The sequence below is a fragment of the Falco cherrug genome, chromosome 8, assembly GCF_023634085.1.
Source record: "Falco cherrug isolate bFalChe1 chromosome 8, bFalChe1.pri, whole genome shotgun sequence".
Taxonomy (NCBI): domain Eukaryota; kingdom Metazoa; phylum Chordata; class Aves; order Falconiformes; family Falconidae; genus Falco; species Falco cherrug.
The window spans coordinates 40,924,254-40,940,137 of NC_073704.1; the positions used below are offsets into that span (position 1 = coordinate 40,924,254).

Consider the following 15,884-nt stretch of genomic DNA (forward strand, 5'->3'; position numbering starts at 1 on the left):
CCTCACAGTTATTTCATATGCATTATTACACAGGATGATTGAAATTGCATGGCTTGCCTTTTCTGTATTAAGAGATTTTTTTTCTTTTCTCTCTCTCTCTTTTTTTTTTTTTTTTTTTTTTTTTTCTCCAGCGCACACACAGAGAAAAGTTAACTAGAGAAACACAAAAATGATGGCAACATTCTGTGGTCACTTCCCCTGTATCTGCATCTCATGGGCTAATTTTCACTCTTATTTCCTAGCTTGCATGTAGTGATTTTATAGTGCTTAAATTGGCTTTAGTCAGACTACCAAAGAGGAAATTAAGGATTTCAGGCAATTTTTTTTGTTCAGACTGGATTTTTCTTCATTTAGATGCACATCTGCTGTGTAGACATATGTATCTAGACATGAAGTGTCACCCAAGGACACTGGGCGCAGTTAGGTGCTGTTGGTAGCCCTTCTGTTGTATTGTTCCAGCCTACATTAGCATTTGTGAGAGATAAGGTTCTGGTGAGTATCATCAGGTGATGTATTTAAAGTATTCACAGAATGGCTTGTCTTTGGTTTTTAGATTGCACTAGCATTGCTTTGTGAAATTACAATTGTTTAAGAACTGGAAGAGGGAAGAAAGTCACAGAAAGGTGTGTGGGTGAGGTGTTTTTGTTGCCATATTAGTTCACTCCTGAAATAATAGAATGGCTTTAGAGTAGCTAAAGAATAAAAACCTTACCAATTCCAGGGACTTTGGTGAATTTTTATGATGGCATAGTACAGTTTGATTCACTTTGCTGCTGTTTACTTCATTGAGTCATCTGTAACAGCAGCCTATCATTAGTACTGTTTGTTTTGTACCTGTAGGCATAATTCGGTAGTCTCGAGGGTGAGTGCATGGCAAGTGATTCTTGTGATTATTTAAGTACAAAACCAAAAAGGACAGGGAGTATCACACTGGAAAAACATGACATGGCCAAAAGTGAAACTGAGAAGGAAACTTCAGTTTTATGAGCTCTTGCCACTTGTAAGGAGAATCATACACCATACCTTCTCCTGCTTCTTGTAGGTGCCTTTGAGCTTCCTTCCGCAGAATGCCTGAAACCCCTTAGGGAAATAAATGATCAGCTTTGATAATTCACTAAAATACTTACTTTTCAAAATAAAAGCATTGTGTTTCTGCTAAGATATTCATTGCTGTCTCCACAGTGAAAATTGCCATGGCGCACAGGCAGGTTTCCTGCTTGATATAAGACTCCTTATTTCAGTTGTTTTCCATCTCAGGGCAGAGGAAGGGGAAAGAAAGGAAAACAGGTCTGTAGCTATCTTCCGCTCCCTGCCCTCCCCCGCCACCTTTCAGCTGCTGAGATCCACTTTCAGTTACAATAATGTTAAGGTAAGAAGTCAGTCATACTTCAGGTAATTGGTCAAAACTTCGTTTACGCTAAGTTGACATGCCCAGCAATCTGTTTTTTAAAAAGAAAAAAAAAAAAAAAAGCTTTGCCAGTAAACTTCTAATGGCTCGAGAAGATGTTCATCCTGTTGGTGTTGTGGAGACAAATTAATCCTCCTTGATAGAAAATACCAAGCTCTTTCCGCACTGAGGAGGATAGATGTTCATTGACCATGTTTCTTCTGGCGGTTAAGGACTGAAAGGGTTAACTGCAGAAGGAAACAAAAGATGGTGCTTGAGTTCACACTTTTGTCTTGGAGAGCTTTTAAAGAAGCCCAACAGTATGAGTGTGCTGGTGTGTGAAAAGAGGGAGCAGATAGGGCTGTGGCTTTTGATCAAAGTAGCTTTTGAGCTTGGTGACACATTTTTCTTTAAGTGTTGCCAACAGGTGTTATCTGTGCTGGAGACTTTGCAGGAGGAGCCTGCAAGTTTCAGACTAAAATTCTGTAAATTTTTCTTGGTGTTTTTTTAATTGGATATAAAAGTGTCAATTAATTTGTATTTCCTAGTTTGAGTATAGTGTTACGCAAATAGGATCTCTAGGGCTTTAGTCAGTTTTCCTTGTTTTCTTTGCTTTAATTCTGTTCTTGATTGCAGGTAGATTGGAAGCCCAAATTTAGGTCACCGTAGAAATAAGTCCTTTTGAGTAGGTAAAGCTGTTAATAAATTTACTTTTTGCTTCCTTCGTACTTTGAGTGGAGGACTATTGAGTTTAAAGCCATCTATCTCATTAAGGGAGTCAATTTTAACAGCTAAGCTGAGGTATATTATGTTGTTTCCCTTAAGTTGCAGTAACATCTGTCAAGATACTTCTCTCATTAAAGTCTACATTGTTGCAATTATGTAACTTAAATTGTGTGACCTGTAGCTCTGTTGTGAAAGTAGTGACAAAGAGGAAGTTATTTTCTTAAATAGTGGCACAGTAAACTCTTTTGGTACTTTCTACCTCACAGGGTAAATGTAAATATTAGTAAGTGAGTGGGAGTGGTGGAATAACATTTTAAAGGTATGGTATAGTTTTAAGGAATGCAGAAGGGAACAGGTATGTTTAGTGCTAAAGGTTTGTCTTCTTGGGTGTCTGCATCCAAGAAGGAATTGCTCACTGCCATTTCATAATCAGGACAGATCTGCTTTTCAGTGTGAAGATGGTATTCAACCACAGGCATCTCAAACCATGCTCATTCAAAAAAAAATTAGCACGCTAATTTAAAGTATGATAAACTCTGTTTCAGAGAGAGTGCAATGGGAGGTGGTTACAGGGAGCTTAAAGGATAAGGAACAAACCAAACCTGTCTGTAGAATCCAAGCGTTCTGTTTTAAAGCAGCGGAATAAAAGGAAGCATATTGGTAAACATAGTTCTAATGGGTAAAAAATAATGTTCGGTATTGATCACTGTTTCCCTTGAAGCTTAACAAAAATAATCTTTAGGAGAATATTACTTCTTGACTTACTATTATTGCTAAACTTTTTTTCCTAGAGAAGATTGTCTCAGATAGAAAGTTTAGAAAGAACGTGAAACCTGGGGTATTTCAGGGATGAAAGTCAGTAGCAGTTGAAGGTACCTTGCTCTGATTCGGACTTTGACATTGGTTCTAAATGTGTGCAACCAAAGCTAAGTCTTTTTAGGTACCAGTATTTAGGATTTTTTTGGTTTTCCCCTCTGAGGAAAAATTAGAGCCGGGATTGCAGTGTCTCAGTACGGGTTCAGAGGTGTGATTCAAGTCTTGTTCTGGATGAAAGCTGCTACTTACTCTCTCTGTCAACCCAGCTGTGAATGGCTGTCAAGTCATTCAGACTGGAGCTTTGAAGGTGGTGGTGTGGCACTGCTAGGTGCATGGTGTGACACTGCTAGGTGCAGCATACTCTTCTGTGTCGCTCCACATGGAATGAGTGGATTCATGCTGGCAGGACAGGCAGTTTACACCATGGAAAACATACTGGAATATATAAAGCCAGTGACTTGAGCAATTTGCTGTAAACTGTTGTCAGTGTGGTTATTGTACCGTGAAGGTACGGTGATGACTAAAGTGCATCTAGAGAGATGAATCTTTCAGTTGGAGAACAATTTTGTTTTAATGTGTAAATATGCTAAAGCAGCAGTATTACATACACTAAACATATAGATATTTCTGTTATGCTTTTAGTTGAAGAAGTACTCCAATCTAAGCTGTATTTGAAGTTTTTTAGTCATACTAGTGTGAAAGGTTTGGATGTGCTTTTTAAGAAAATAGTGGGTAATAACTCTTTGACAGGTACTCTGTTTTATTCCCATGGCAGCACGTTGTTTGCTATCATCACTGTTTCCTCTAATGTTCAGTTATTTTGTATGAAATCTTTTTATCTTCCCTACTGCAGAACGAAATTTAAAGTGTGGTGTATGTCTTTCAAAACCATAAGAAAAGGTGAAAGATAGACAAAATGGTGTGTTGGTAAACCAGTTAGTAAATCTATCTTTAAAAACACTTTTTCAGGTTTAATAAAGCCATTTAATTAGACTAACTTTCAGGAGTTAAAATTTGTATTTTCCTTAACTTTATGTTCAGCAGAAAGGTATTTTTTTTTCCCCTCCTAATTTTAAAAATTAAATAGCTTATCTGTGTCTTTTGAAGCTCTACCGTTTGATGAGTGACAGTAATAGTGTTAAGACTTTTCTGTTGGAAAGCTGTGTTATGCTTGAAGGCTCTTTGTAGTAAAGTGTGTACTAACGTATTGTCAGATTTTCCTTGGGAACTCATTTGTATGCTTACTAGCAGTGTTACAGAAACTGAGAATCTGAATTACTCATCTGCAGTGTTTAGTGGGCTATGGAGCTAAAAGGTGTTTGGGATTTTGGTTGGTGTCTGTCCTTCTTAAGTACTTCCAGAAAAATTTGAACCGTATTTACCCGTTCATTACTTAGGCCATGTGGGCTAGGGTGATTTCTCTACAAGTTATTTAATCCCATTTTAGGAGAGTGTCCGTGTTTGTTTGATTTTTGGCGTCTGGTGGGGAACTATTAAGTTGGTCAGTCTTCAGTTGGTTGGTTGTGTAAGGAATGCATCTTCAGCAAATTTGTCAGTGATGTGTTAGGGGAGGAGGGGTTGGCTTGCCAACTGTGGCGCGTCTGTCTTTGTGGATGCTGAGAAACCAGAGGACTGGCTCAGCTGAAATGTGAAGTTAAAAGTGCACAAATTCTGTACTTGAGGCAGCGTAATAATGCTGTGGTGATAGTGGCAGGGAACTGCCCAGCTGATGAGCAGCACTGATGGAAAGAAAGGAGCAGGCAGTGGGCCAGCAGTGTGTGCACACTGTGTGCCTGAGGCATGCTGTAAACTGGGCTACCTTAGGAGGAATGTGGCTATGAAAGGGGGAAGTTATGATGCTCCTCCACTTGTCAGTAGCGAGGCTGCTCTTGCAACGCTCTTTGCTGTTACTCTGCTTTCCCCAAATTTCTCAAAGCTGTTGAGAAACTCTAAGATAATCTATCAGTGGGCTGCCAAGAGTGGCTAAAAGCTTAGACTGTAGGTACTATGAGGAGAGAGTGAAGCAACTGCTCTTGTTACCTTTGGCAAAAGAGGGTTACTGAACAGCCTCGCTGTTCAGTAACTGAAACAGGTTACTTAGTGAGGCTGTGGAAACTGGAGGTTTTCAGGACTTGAAAAAGTCATGGCTGACCTACCTAGTGTTGGAGATAATTGTCTTCAAATAGGAGTTGAACAGATACCCTCCACAAGTCCTTCCTAAAAGCATTTCTGTGATACTCCTGTGTACTGTGTTGTTAACTGTTACGAGACAACTCTAGGGACATCAATTGAAAGCAACACAGTAATGAAACAAATTTTATTTAGCTGAATTATCTACTCAGTGCTGTGAAGCTCTCCAAGGCAGATTTTAGTGATGGAGTGACAGATTTACTCAGTATGTAGTAACTCAAGCAGATCACACCAGATACTTGATTGCATGCTTGTCTTAATTCTAATAGCATTCACTTGGGAGCCCCTGATAGTTTGATTTAATGTTGCTTCATCTGCTACAGGAGATTCCCAAAGCTGCTCTTTCAGTCACTGATTTCTTATATTCTAACTTTGCAGAAATTGCATTATTTGTGTTTCTGCAAGATCTTAATATTCAAAAGGGTATAATTTATTCAATGTCATTTACATGTTTTTAAAGATTTGCTTTCATTCACTTTTTTTAAAATTTTTTTTTTACTAATGTTTCATAGAATTAAATTCTATTCTTGAGACAATTTACCAAGCATGTAGCACAGAATCTCTGCATGCAGGACCACCACGTGTGCCAGACTGCATTGCAATCAGGTTACTGAAATGCAGGCCAGTTCTGTTAGTGGTGGTGATGCCTGGCAGCCACTTGTGCATCCAGTCAGTCACTGGTGCTAATTGTGGGGAGGGCTACCCCCAGAAAACCGATGGAGGAGATAGAGTAGCAAAGTCTTTTGTTGTTTGTTTTGGTTTGTTTGTGGGTTGCTTTTTTTTTTTTCCCCCTGTTCAGAAAAAATACAACAAATAATCTTTCCAGCAGTTAGGTATGTGGGAATGGCTAGAGGACCACCTGAAGCCCCTGGGAAAAGCAAGGTAAGGTTGCATAGATCTCTGACAGAGTTGAGCTTCAATTTTGAGTTGATATTCTGCTATGTCATCCTGCCTTCCTTTGAATTTTGGAAGCTGGAGGCAAGAATGCTATGGTGAGGAAAAACAGTGAAAGGAGAACAAAACTTTCAGGCTCCTGGCTCCACTAGAGACTAGTAGTTAATTGGCTAGGAGACTGCACTTTGCTTGTTCTATATTTGACTTAGATGGATGGAGAGCTCATGAATTTCCCAAGTAAATGGCTGCAGTGATTTAAGATCTTGTCCTGGTGCAGACTACTGCTCTTCCTCTTTACTGGACATACAGAAGACAGCATGTGCCACCGCAGCCATTTGGAGTCTTGGCATGAGACATTTTTGTCATAGGCTGCACCGAAGGGCCTGAGGCATACACTTAGACGGTACAACTGCCAGCCTCTGGCTCAAGGAGGGAGACTGCAAGAGGGGTAGCATTGACAATCATGCCAGCATCTGACAGGCTGCCAGACAGGCTCCTCTTGTGGCTGGTCAGTTTGTATCAGGTGTTCTGCTGACTGCACTGGAACGATACACAGTACTGTAAATCAGAACAGTGCAGTTGTACTGGTTGTCTTTACCAAGGTTTAACATGAGTATTCATGAAAAGTCTTCAAGCGAAAAGTTACAGCTTAGTGCTAACTTGCAGCAGTAGGTAGGTTTCGCTGAGTTAACAAATAAAATTGTGTGAAAAAAATCTTTGTCAACTAATACATTTATTATGAAATTTATTTCACTTGCAATGATTCTGTAGAAATTGTGACTCCTGTCCTGTGAGAATAAAGTGAAGTGATACCTGTTTAGGGAGCCCATGCTCTTTGAGTCCTACTCTGTGAGAACTGCTCTTTGTGTTGCTCTTAACTAGTTGAACTTCCAAAGAAAGCAAGCTGGTAAGAATTGCTGGGTAGACAGGAATAATGAAATAAGCTATTATTTTGATTTGAATCAGTTGCTTACAATACTTTAAAGGTCTTACTATGCATCTGTTAACTGAACTTGCATAAAGTTTTTCTCTGTGACAGGTTTTGATGGATTTGCCTTATACCAGCCCAAATTTTCTGCTTAATTTATTTTGTGTAGTTTGAATGTTTGACTTTTTCCCAGTCTGGTAGAAGGTGTGGGCTATTGCCTGAACAAAGGGTTCTTTTCAACTTTGTAGTCCTGCCTTAAATTCACTGGAGCTCCAAGAGTCCTGTCAGTTAGGAATCCATGGTATAGTAGATGATGGAGAACACACCTTCCAGCCTGGAAGCAAGCACCTTGCTGTCCTCTAAAATACAGTACAGCCTCAACTCTTTTATCTGTGCCTCCTGTAGAACACCAGGAAGACAGTAGGAAAAAAGGATAAGTGTCTTTGTATATGTTTCTATATGCTGATACCGAAATAAACAAACTCTTAAATTTCTTCTCTTGCAGGAACATCATTTGCAACGGGCTATCTCAGCACAACAAGTTTTCAGAGAAAAGAAAGAGAGCATGGTTATCCCAGTCCCTGAAGCGGAGAGCAATGTCAATTATTACAATCGTTTGTATAAAGGAGAGTTTAAGCAACCAAAGCAGTTCATTCACATTCAACGTAAGTTAACAAACGTTGGGTGTGTGTGTCTGTCTGTCCCCCCACCTCCCTGCCACCCGTCCCCCCCCCCCCCCCCCCCAGTCCTTTAATTAACTTGAGTAATCCTCAAACAGTCTTGAAGACAAAGTTGCCACAATATTCAGAAAGTGGGAGGACTGAAAAATCTGGGTGGGATTTATATAAGAGATACTAGAATTTACATATATCTGGAAGAATATAAGGTTGAAAGTAAATGTGAAGTGTTCTCTGCTGCATTTGTTTATGGGCTCTGTGCTGATGCTATATGTCCATGTACAGTAGCTGGGCAAGCCTTATCCTGTCTGTTGGTCATCCAGTAATGATCAAGCCATTCTTCTTATTTATTTTTTTTTTTATTTGTAATTCTGAGAAGAAATAACTAAACCAGCAAAGCTGCCTCCTAGTTGCTTATACTAATGCAGGGAGTGGAAGAGGGGTTGTTACTGCTCACTGAATGAGTCTGGAATGCCTGTTACCTCAAAGTTCCATACAAATGGAGATCAAAAAAATAGAAGAGTATTTGTAATGAAACCTGCCTTCATTTTATTGATCATAATAGAGTTCTTGGAGGTTCTGTTTCAGCTCTGCTAACAGTGGAGTTCAAGCTATGCAATGTGGCATGGATGTATTCTGGGCTATGGGTAATGGTTATTTGCGTTTTGCTAAAACTATGGAGTTCCCTTTCTGTGGGGAACTCTGAGCTTATTTTATAGGTCAAATGAAGTATTCTTTTGCATGAGTTTAGCTTCCTGTGTCTTAAAAGATCCAATTAATTTATTTAAACTTGCAGTTAATTACAGTGGTCTCTGAATTTTAACACTTCTTTTTGGTTGCTGCTCTGTTGACAAGTGACACACATTTATAAATCAGTTATTCCTTGGCACACAGATCATGTTTGTGTGGTTCTAGGGGGTTGTTTTGTGGCTTGGGAGTTCTCCCAGGAGTTGGTTTTTGTTGTTTTTTTTTTAGTAAAACCTTAGATTCAATTACCGCAGCGTCTTGTCAGTCCTCATGGTAAAGCACAAATTCAGTCCTGGGTCTCTGCGGAGAAAACTTCTCATCACCAGTTAGTTCACGGTTTTGGTTCTTAGTTGTATTGGAAAGACTAATGTCAGGGGTATGATAAAACACCTTCAACAGGAATGTGGTCCTCTTGCCAGGCAGAATGTGTTGATAATCTTTTTCACACATTTCTTCAGCTGCCTCAACAAGAGGCTGTTGATCTGCATGTAGATTTGAGCAGGGAAAGCATTTTACGTTTCTGTGTCTTCTGCTTATAGACAGAACTGCAATTGAAGTTAGGCAAAGATTCTTAAGCCCAATACCAGCTATATATTGAAGGCCTTGGCATCATTTCTCACCAGCATGGTGAAGGCTTCTATTTTTTCTATGTATTCACAAAATAAGAGATTTTTGGAAATAACTTTGCATTTGGAAATGCTTAAGATCTTCCATGATATGGTATAGATCATACTGGTAATGTGAGAAATGAGCTAGAAGGAAATTAAGTAATTTCTCTCCTTAATACAAGAAAGAAACCTGCAAGCAAGGGAGGTTGACTTAACTGAAATGAAGCTGCTGAATGAGAAATGTATTTTATTCTTTTCTTTGGGCATTGCCAGTAACACTGTAAATATTGTTAATAAACGTGTCTGAAAGTTTTAAGCATATTATGCCAAAATGTTCTTTGTTTTGTTGAGACTCACAGTCTTTCCGGACAGAATTGCAGAAGGTATTTAAGCTGAAAATAAACATCAGGTCCTGCTCCAAGATAATTTTTCCCACATACTCTGGTTGGAGTAGGTGTGATACAAGCCAGCTTTATGCTACATAAACTGCTTAGAAATTCTGTTTTCATGCTAAAAGCACAAAGAGCAACAATACTTAACTTTGGGCAGGGAAGTTATGTAAACTGATAGATGCCAAGAGGGCACGTACTGTAGTGAATACTTACTGGTGGTTATTTCTAGCAAATTATGTTTTGCTGTTCATCTGGTAGCCAAGGATTTTAATATTTTTAACTTACCAGTGAATCCAAGCAGAGAAGAGTTAATTTCTTTGAGGCATGGAATTCATGGATAAGCATGGTTCCAGGTACTAGTTGACCTAGGTAGCACCAACTCAGGTGACTTTGAACTGAATATAAACCAAAAGCCTTGAACTACTCTAATTATTCCAGTATGCTTAATAATTTAACAAGAATGTTTCTAGTTGCAGTAACATGAAGATGCATTGTAAGTTATTAATATGCAGCAAAGAGAATAGGTTAAGTACACTTGTACCTGTGCTAGAATTATAGCTAAGTGGGTGTAAGAAAATCACTGTCCATAACAGAAATAGTAAGAATGGCACCAAAAAAAAAGTAATTTACATGTGTGTGTATATAAAGGGTAATGATACCAAACTAATGTTTTATCATAAGTAACAGAGATTGTTCAAATATAGGTCAAATATTCATCATTAAGTTGTATGGGATGAACTCTAGTCACTCTTTAAATTAAAAAAAACCCAAAACCAAACCACCAGAAACACAAGTGAAGCGTGTGCATTTCTTGTAACTGAGAGTTGGCTGGTTTTTATTCATTGTGTGTTCCATGTGTTTAGAAGTTGCTGTAGCAGGATCTGTTCAGGCTGTGGGCTTACAGCCTAGGTGTGTAAACAGGTATATATATCGCACCTTCCCTGTGAGCTGTTTCGGTGCAGGTGGGGAGTGCTGGAAGCCTTGTTCCAGTCAGGTGCTGCAGACTTGCCACTGTGGTGGTGTTTTGCTGGTTTGTTACTACTTTGGCTATAACTACCATGATGTGGTGGTTCATTTGCTCTTGGTCAGTACAGATGTAGCTGCTGCCATCAGGATCGACACTGCTCCTTTCTTACTGCCAGCGTGCCTCTGGTGGCAGTTGTGTTCATGGGTGAGTCAGCTCTGGGAAGTGATCTGGCAGAAAGCTTATCTTTCATTTTTTGGTTAGGTGAACCTCCATACTACGTATCAGTTTTCAGTTGTGGCTTGTTGCATGATTGCTGGTGTAGCAAGGTGATAGGAACGTGGCTTACTGGGGAGGGAAGCTAGTGGAACCGCTTGTTTCAGTGGTAACTCATGCCGATGACAGCTTAAAATGACTGTGGAACCACAGCCTTAATTTTGTTAGCTAAATTAACTAATTTAATTTACTTAAGTTAAACCGAATTTAGCGTAACTTACAGAAATGCAGTTTGTTTTTAAGTTAGTATAAACCCAGCTCCTAGGGGAGCTTAAGTAAACAAAAGCAAATCTGTCTGACAGGTACTGCCATTGGGAATGGTTAAAGTGGTAGAGCATGTTGGTTCTGCAACAGCAATTAGCAAGCAAAAAAGTTTTGAGCTTTCATATGAAGTAAACTTAATTGGTAGGATCACTGCGGCCCTGTCTAACAGTGCACTGTAGAAACATGCAGTGTGGAGGAATGCAGCAGCTTTGGAGTAGGAGAGCTAGATTCATCAGTCAATCACAAGAATCTCCCAGGAATAACCAAGAAAAAGGGATATAGGTCCATTTTTAACTATGTGAACTGGCAGATTGGTTGCTCTTAGAATGCTGTGTTTAACTAGTAGCGGGTCATCTGAAATGCAGTGCTTTCTGTGGCTGAGTGGTTTTGCGCTAATTCGTGCAGGCGTGAATGAACAGTTCCACCTGTTGCTATGGCAGGGGCAGGAGCAGAGGGGTGGTGATGGGTGGTTACATCAGGGAGCACATAAACCACCTGTGTCTTGTGATGGCTTTTGAAGCCAGCAAGCTGCCATACTGGAGGCCAACTCCAGGATGAAAGATGTCATCTTCTGGAACCAGTACAGTTCACTCAATGCTTGGGAAAAGAAGAAAAGTGGTGACTGAGGATGGCACTGAAGGTGTGTTTCAGAGAGCAATGATAGATAAAGGGAAGGTGGACTCTTGATGAGTGTCCGAGAGCTGTGGTGAGCCAGCTTGGGTCGATTAACTCATTACGATTGCATGCAGCGGTTAGAGCAATAGCATTGCATTTCCTGAGCCTCATGTGCTTCCACAGGCTGCTGAGGCTCTGTGGCCTTCCTTTCTGCATTGACACAGGAGTTGGAATACAAGCGTTGCTTCCATTACTTCAGTGTCCTTAACCTGCAGCCTCCATGTAACCCCCCTTTCTTTGAGAACGAACTGTATTGGTAACTACAGGTCATGAAAATCGTATGAGAGGCATTGCTAGCAAAAGAAAAGCATTGCAAGATGGTATGAAAAACAGCGTATGTGACAAGGGCTACTACTGTTCTCACATCACAGTACTGACGTCTTTTCGTTTAAGAAAGTGAGACTGGATTTATTTGATTTAATTTGTTCCTGGCAAGTACATGTTGGATACCTTTTATCTTGTCATCTTGATTATTTCTCAAAATATTTTTGTAGAGTTGAAGTTCAGGGTGTAGTTTTTGGGTTTTGTTTTTGTTTTCTTAATGATTACAGGTTTTTTTTCGATTTTCCAGTTCTTCAGCACTTCATTTGTTATTCATGAAGTCTCAAAATGACTGCTAAGAGGGCTGATGTTTTATGAGCAAATAATTTAGTCCAACATATGAAGTTAGGCGGACTTGATATGTTACTTAGCCGCAGTTCACAGGGGCAGATGAACCAATGTAATGGTTGGAGGGGAGGTTCCACTTTGCTTCCCTGTTCCACTTCTGGTTGCACACGCACCTCTGTGTGTCTTGAACTGGTCCTGGTGTTTACCGGGTGCCCCTGCAAACTGGTTTGGCTTGCTAGCAGTGGGAGGGAGGAACTCCCCTGTTTTCAGCAAAGATGTACTGTAGGGTTGCATTAGGTGCTGGCAGTGCGGTAATCTGCCTTCCCTTTTTGAGATGGAGATCTTGCCGTCTTGTCACTAATATCCATAATGCATTCCTGGGGGTGGTTGGTCTTTTAAGTTGCTTGTCGGTGGAATGGTTGGGCTTCTTTTCTTCTTGCTAGCCTTAGTGTCTCCTTAGCATCTCACTCGAGCCTGCCTGATTTAGTTCTGAAAGGTGGTGCAGGAAGGTACATGGTTCAAGACAAAGGCAAGTTCACTGGCACTGCTTACAATTTACAGGTGAACAGCATCACGTCTTCTCTGCATAGGGATCCTCCTGCTCTCTGGTAGTCTGGTTTAAAGAAATTGTCTTGAAACGTTATGTTTGCAGGGAATTGATTACCTGATCAGTAGATAATTTAGTAATAGGTTGACATTGCTTTTTTTTTTTTGTCTGTAAGATCCAGCATCTGTCTGAGGGTAAACAAGCAGTGTCTTTTCTGCACTTGTATGGATTTCTGGGTATTGTCACATCATCTGCAAAAACATGGTTAAACATCTGTTTTTTGGAGTAGAGAGACCGGCTTTATTGTTAGGAGAGTTTTTCCAAAATAACGGGAATACCTGGTCTAGAAAACTTTGACCACCTCCCTTGAGCAGAGCTGTGGGTATGTGATTTCACAGTGTACATTAGGGCTGTAGTAGTTTCATAGGCACTGGGGGTGGTCTTGGGTCAGGGAAAACAACTGAAATTACTTTCTGGTGAAAGTGGTAGCTCATGCTTAAGAGGTCAGTGAATTACAGGTTGTAGTGGAGGGGAAGTGCAATATCAGGGATCGTTCCACAGCAGCAGGAGAAGTAGGAGCTGCCAGGGCTGGACTTCCCTGGGAGAGCTCTGAAGAATTCTGAAATGCTGGTGTATGACAGTTGGAGTCAGACATATTCAGCCCACGTTTGAGCACAGGTCAGTGCTGTACGAGAGAGAAGCTTTTTCCAGTGTTGGGAAGTGAGGGTTACAGCTCAGACGGGACAATTCACCCGGTTTCGGTCTGTGGCTGATGTGATGGTGATGTGATGTGGGTGATGTGATGTTGGTGCCAACACTGTGCTCCCAGGTGGCTCTGCTGGGACCACACGGGAGAAGTTGGAGCAAAGCTTACAGGCACTGAAGATGGTAGGTAGCAGACTGGTTTCATCAAGTCCAGTGCAGGCCCTTGGCTGCTAGTTTGTTGTTTGGCTGGTCACTGGCTGTTCAGCTTATTGGACAGGATCATGTGACAGTCACCCCAGGTACTTTAAATCTAAGTGCATAGTTTGGCCTGATGACACTTTTAGTGCATTTTTACAGACTGAATTATTTTTTTTAAAAAGGGTCAGTTTTTTTCTCAAAACTTATGCCAGATGCCACTGGAGAAGCAGGATCCAGTGTTGTAAGCTGTAGTGCAAATATGGTGGTTAGAGGGAGAGCTGTGGGTCATGTGCCCAATGACAGTGTCTTAAAGTTGCCATGCAACTTTTTATTATTGAATTAATATTATTAATAATTCCATTTGATACATAGTTACAGTCTGCTATGTTAATTTCTTCTTGAAATAAATTTTTATTCTATGCTTACAGTGTGTGTGTTCATGTTCGGCCGGAGAAGCCTTCTCACCACGTGGTATTGTCAGAGTTTGTAGTTGAGCACTGTCTCTTCCGAGAGGTAGCAGTTTGCAGCTGGAAGTGGTGAGGGACTGCTTGTGAGCACTTCTCAGCTGTATCTGACAGAGCTTCCATGCGTAGCCAAGTAGATTACATGCTGGTAGTGGTTTAGCTATTCTGTTTCAGAAAGAGGGGTCTTGGGCTAGTTTGCTATATGGCAAGAGTATGCTGCTTACCACTTGTGTGTTGACTGGCCAGACCATGGGAGAGAATATACTATAATTTGCTTTAAAGATTTTATTAATTTTTTTTCAGTGTTTTCTTTTGTTCCTGGTCTTCCAAGCTTTTGTTTTAAGGCTTTCACAGGGGAAGAGTCTTTACTGGAAAGCTCAGTAGCAGAGGTTTTCTTGAAGTTAGTGCTCGGATATAGCCGTGAGTTAAGAGCATAAATATAAGTGCTGTTTGTCTAATAAGAACAGAATGTATTTCAAGAACCCTTCGCTGCTGTTAATACAGTTACTTGTTGATTGAATTATTTGGAGTGTTGTAGTTCTGCTTTTGGTGGGACCAGAAACTTTGTCTAAATGTGGAAAACTAATAGCACAATCTGTAATAAATGAGCTTTGCTGTAAAGTCAGGAACTTGCTCTTTGCTGAGTATGTGGGAATATTCAGGTTCTACATCTAGAGTTGAGTTGGTTTGGAAGAAAAGGTAACAATTCCCACAGTTAGTCTAGCATAGTTTGTGTCGCAGTTATATGAAGGAAAAAAAAATAAAAAGGTTTAGTCTATTAAGTATTTTAAGATTCCAGGTTTGTTAACTATTTAAAAATAAGCAACTGACATTTTATTGGAGCTTCAGTGTAAGTGATTTTTCTCCAAGTCTGGGATTCGATTGAAAATTATCTTAATTGTTAAGAATCTTACTGTGATACTCTGGAGGACCTTTATTATAACAACAGTAAGAAACATTGTTGCTCTTGTTTTGTAAAGATATATTAACATTTCTATGCATCTGTGGATTATTTTTTAACTAAAGCTTTTTTCCCTGTCACCCCTTCAAACCATTTGAAATAAAATGAAATTTCTTTGGTTCTTCTCATATTGGAAGTCAGACACAAGCAACTTCTAACTACTGTCTTGCGGCTGTTTTATGGGGAAACTTTTTAGCGTAATGAAAAAAGTATTACAATAGAGATGTGATAATCTGAAATTGTATCACTCATTTTATTTGATTGTCATATGCATGCTTCTGTATTTCCATAGTTTGTTGTTTCCCAAGCATTTCAGATTTTTCTGTGTGTATATTTTTGTTTCAGCTTTTAATCTGGACAACGAACAGCCAGATTATGATATGGATTCTGAGGATGAAACCTTACTGAACAGACTAAATCGGAAGATGGAAATCAAGCCGCTGCAGTTTGAAATAATGGTTGACAGACTCGAAAAAGCCAGTTCTAGTCAGGTATTGTACTGTGTTAAGAAATCATGGAGGTTTCTTGATGTCTGCATTTTCTGATGGGGTGGTTCTGGGTGGTTTTTCATTTGCTAATTCAGTGTTTTATTTCCTACTAACAGAGTAAGTTGTGTTTGTGTGAGTCTGCAGTTAAACAGAAATCACATTACTGTCCTTTATTGTCAATATTGGTAACTTTGAAGAAAAACAGGTGGGGAGGGAGCTTTGGGGGGCTGGTTGGAGGGAGTTGTTCTTAAATGCTAATTCCTGACCACAGCATGTTAGAGAGAACAGCTTAAAACATCTTGTTTTGCCTGGGTTGGTATGGAAGAAGCTTGTGGTGATCAGTAGGGCTATAGATTTGGCTATAAACA

General features: G+C 40.0%; 1 protein-coding gene across 2 annotated transcripts in view; it reads left to right on the forward strand.

Annotated features, from left to right (window-relative positions):
• The window catches only part of EPC2 (enhancer of polycomb homolog 2), a 50,786-nt gene that overhangs the window by 11,493 nt on the left and 23,409 nt on the right, over window positions 1-15,884 (forward strand). For both annotated transcript variants that reach the window (XM_014285672.3, XM_005433168.4), the window contains exons 2-3: window positions 7,447-7,606; window positions 15,374-15,519. In XM_014285672.3, coding sequence (XP_014141147.2) covers window positions 7,447-7,606; window positions 15,374-15,519 — 306 coding nt within the window. The remainder of the gene's footprint in view (window positions 1-7,446; window positions 7,607-15,373; window positions 15,520-15,884) is intronic.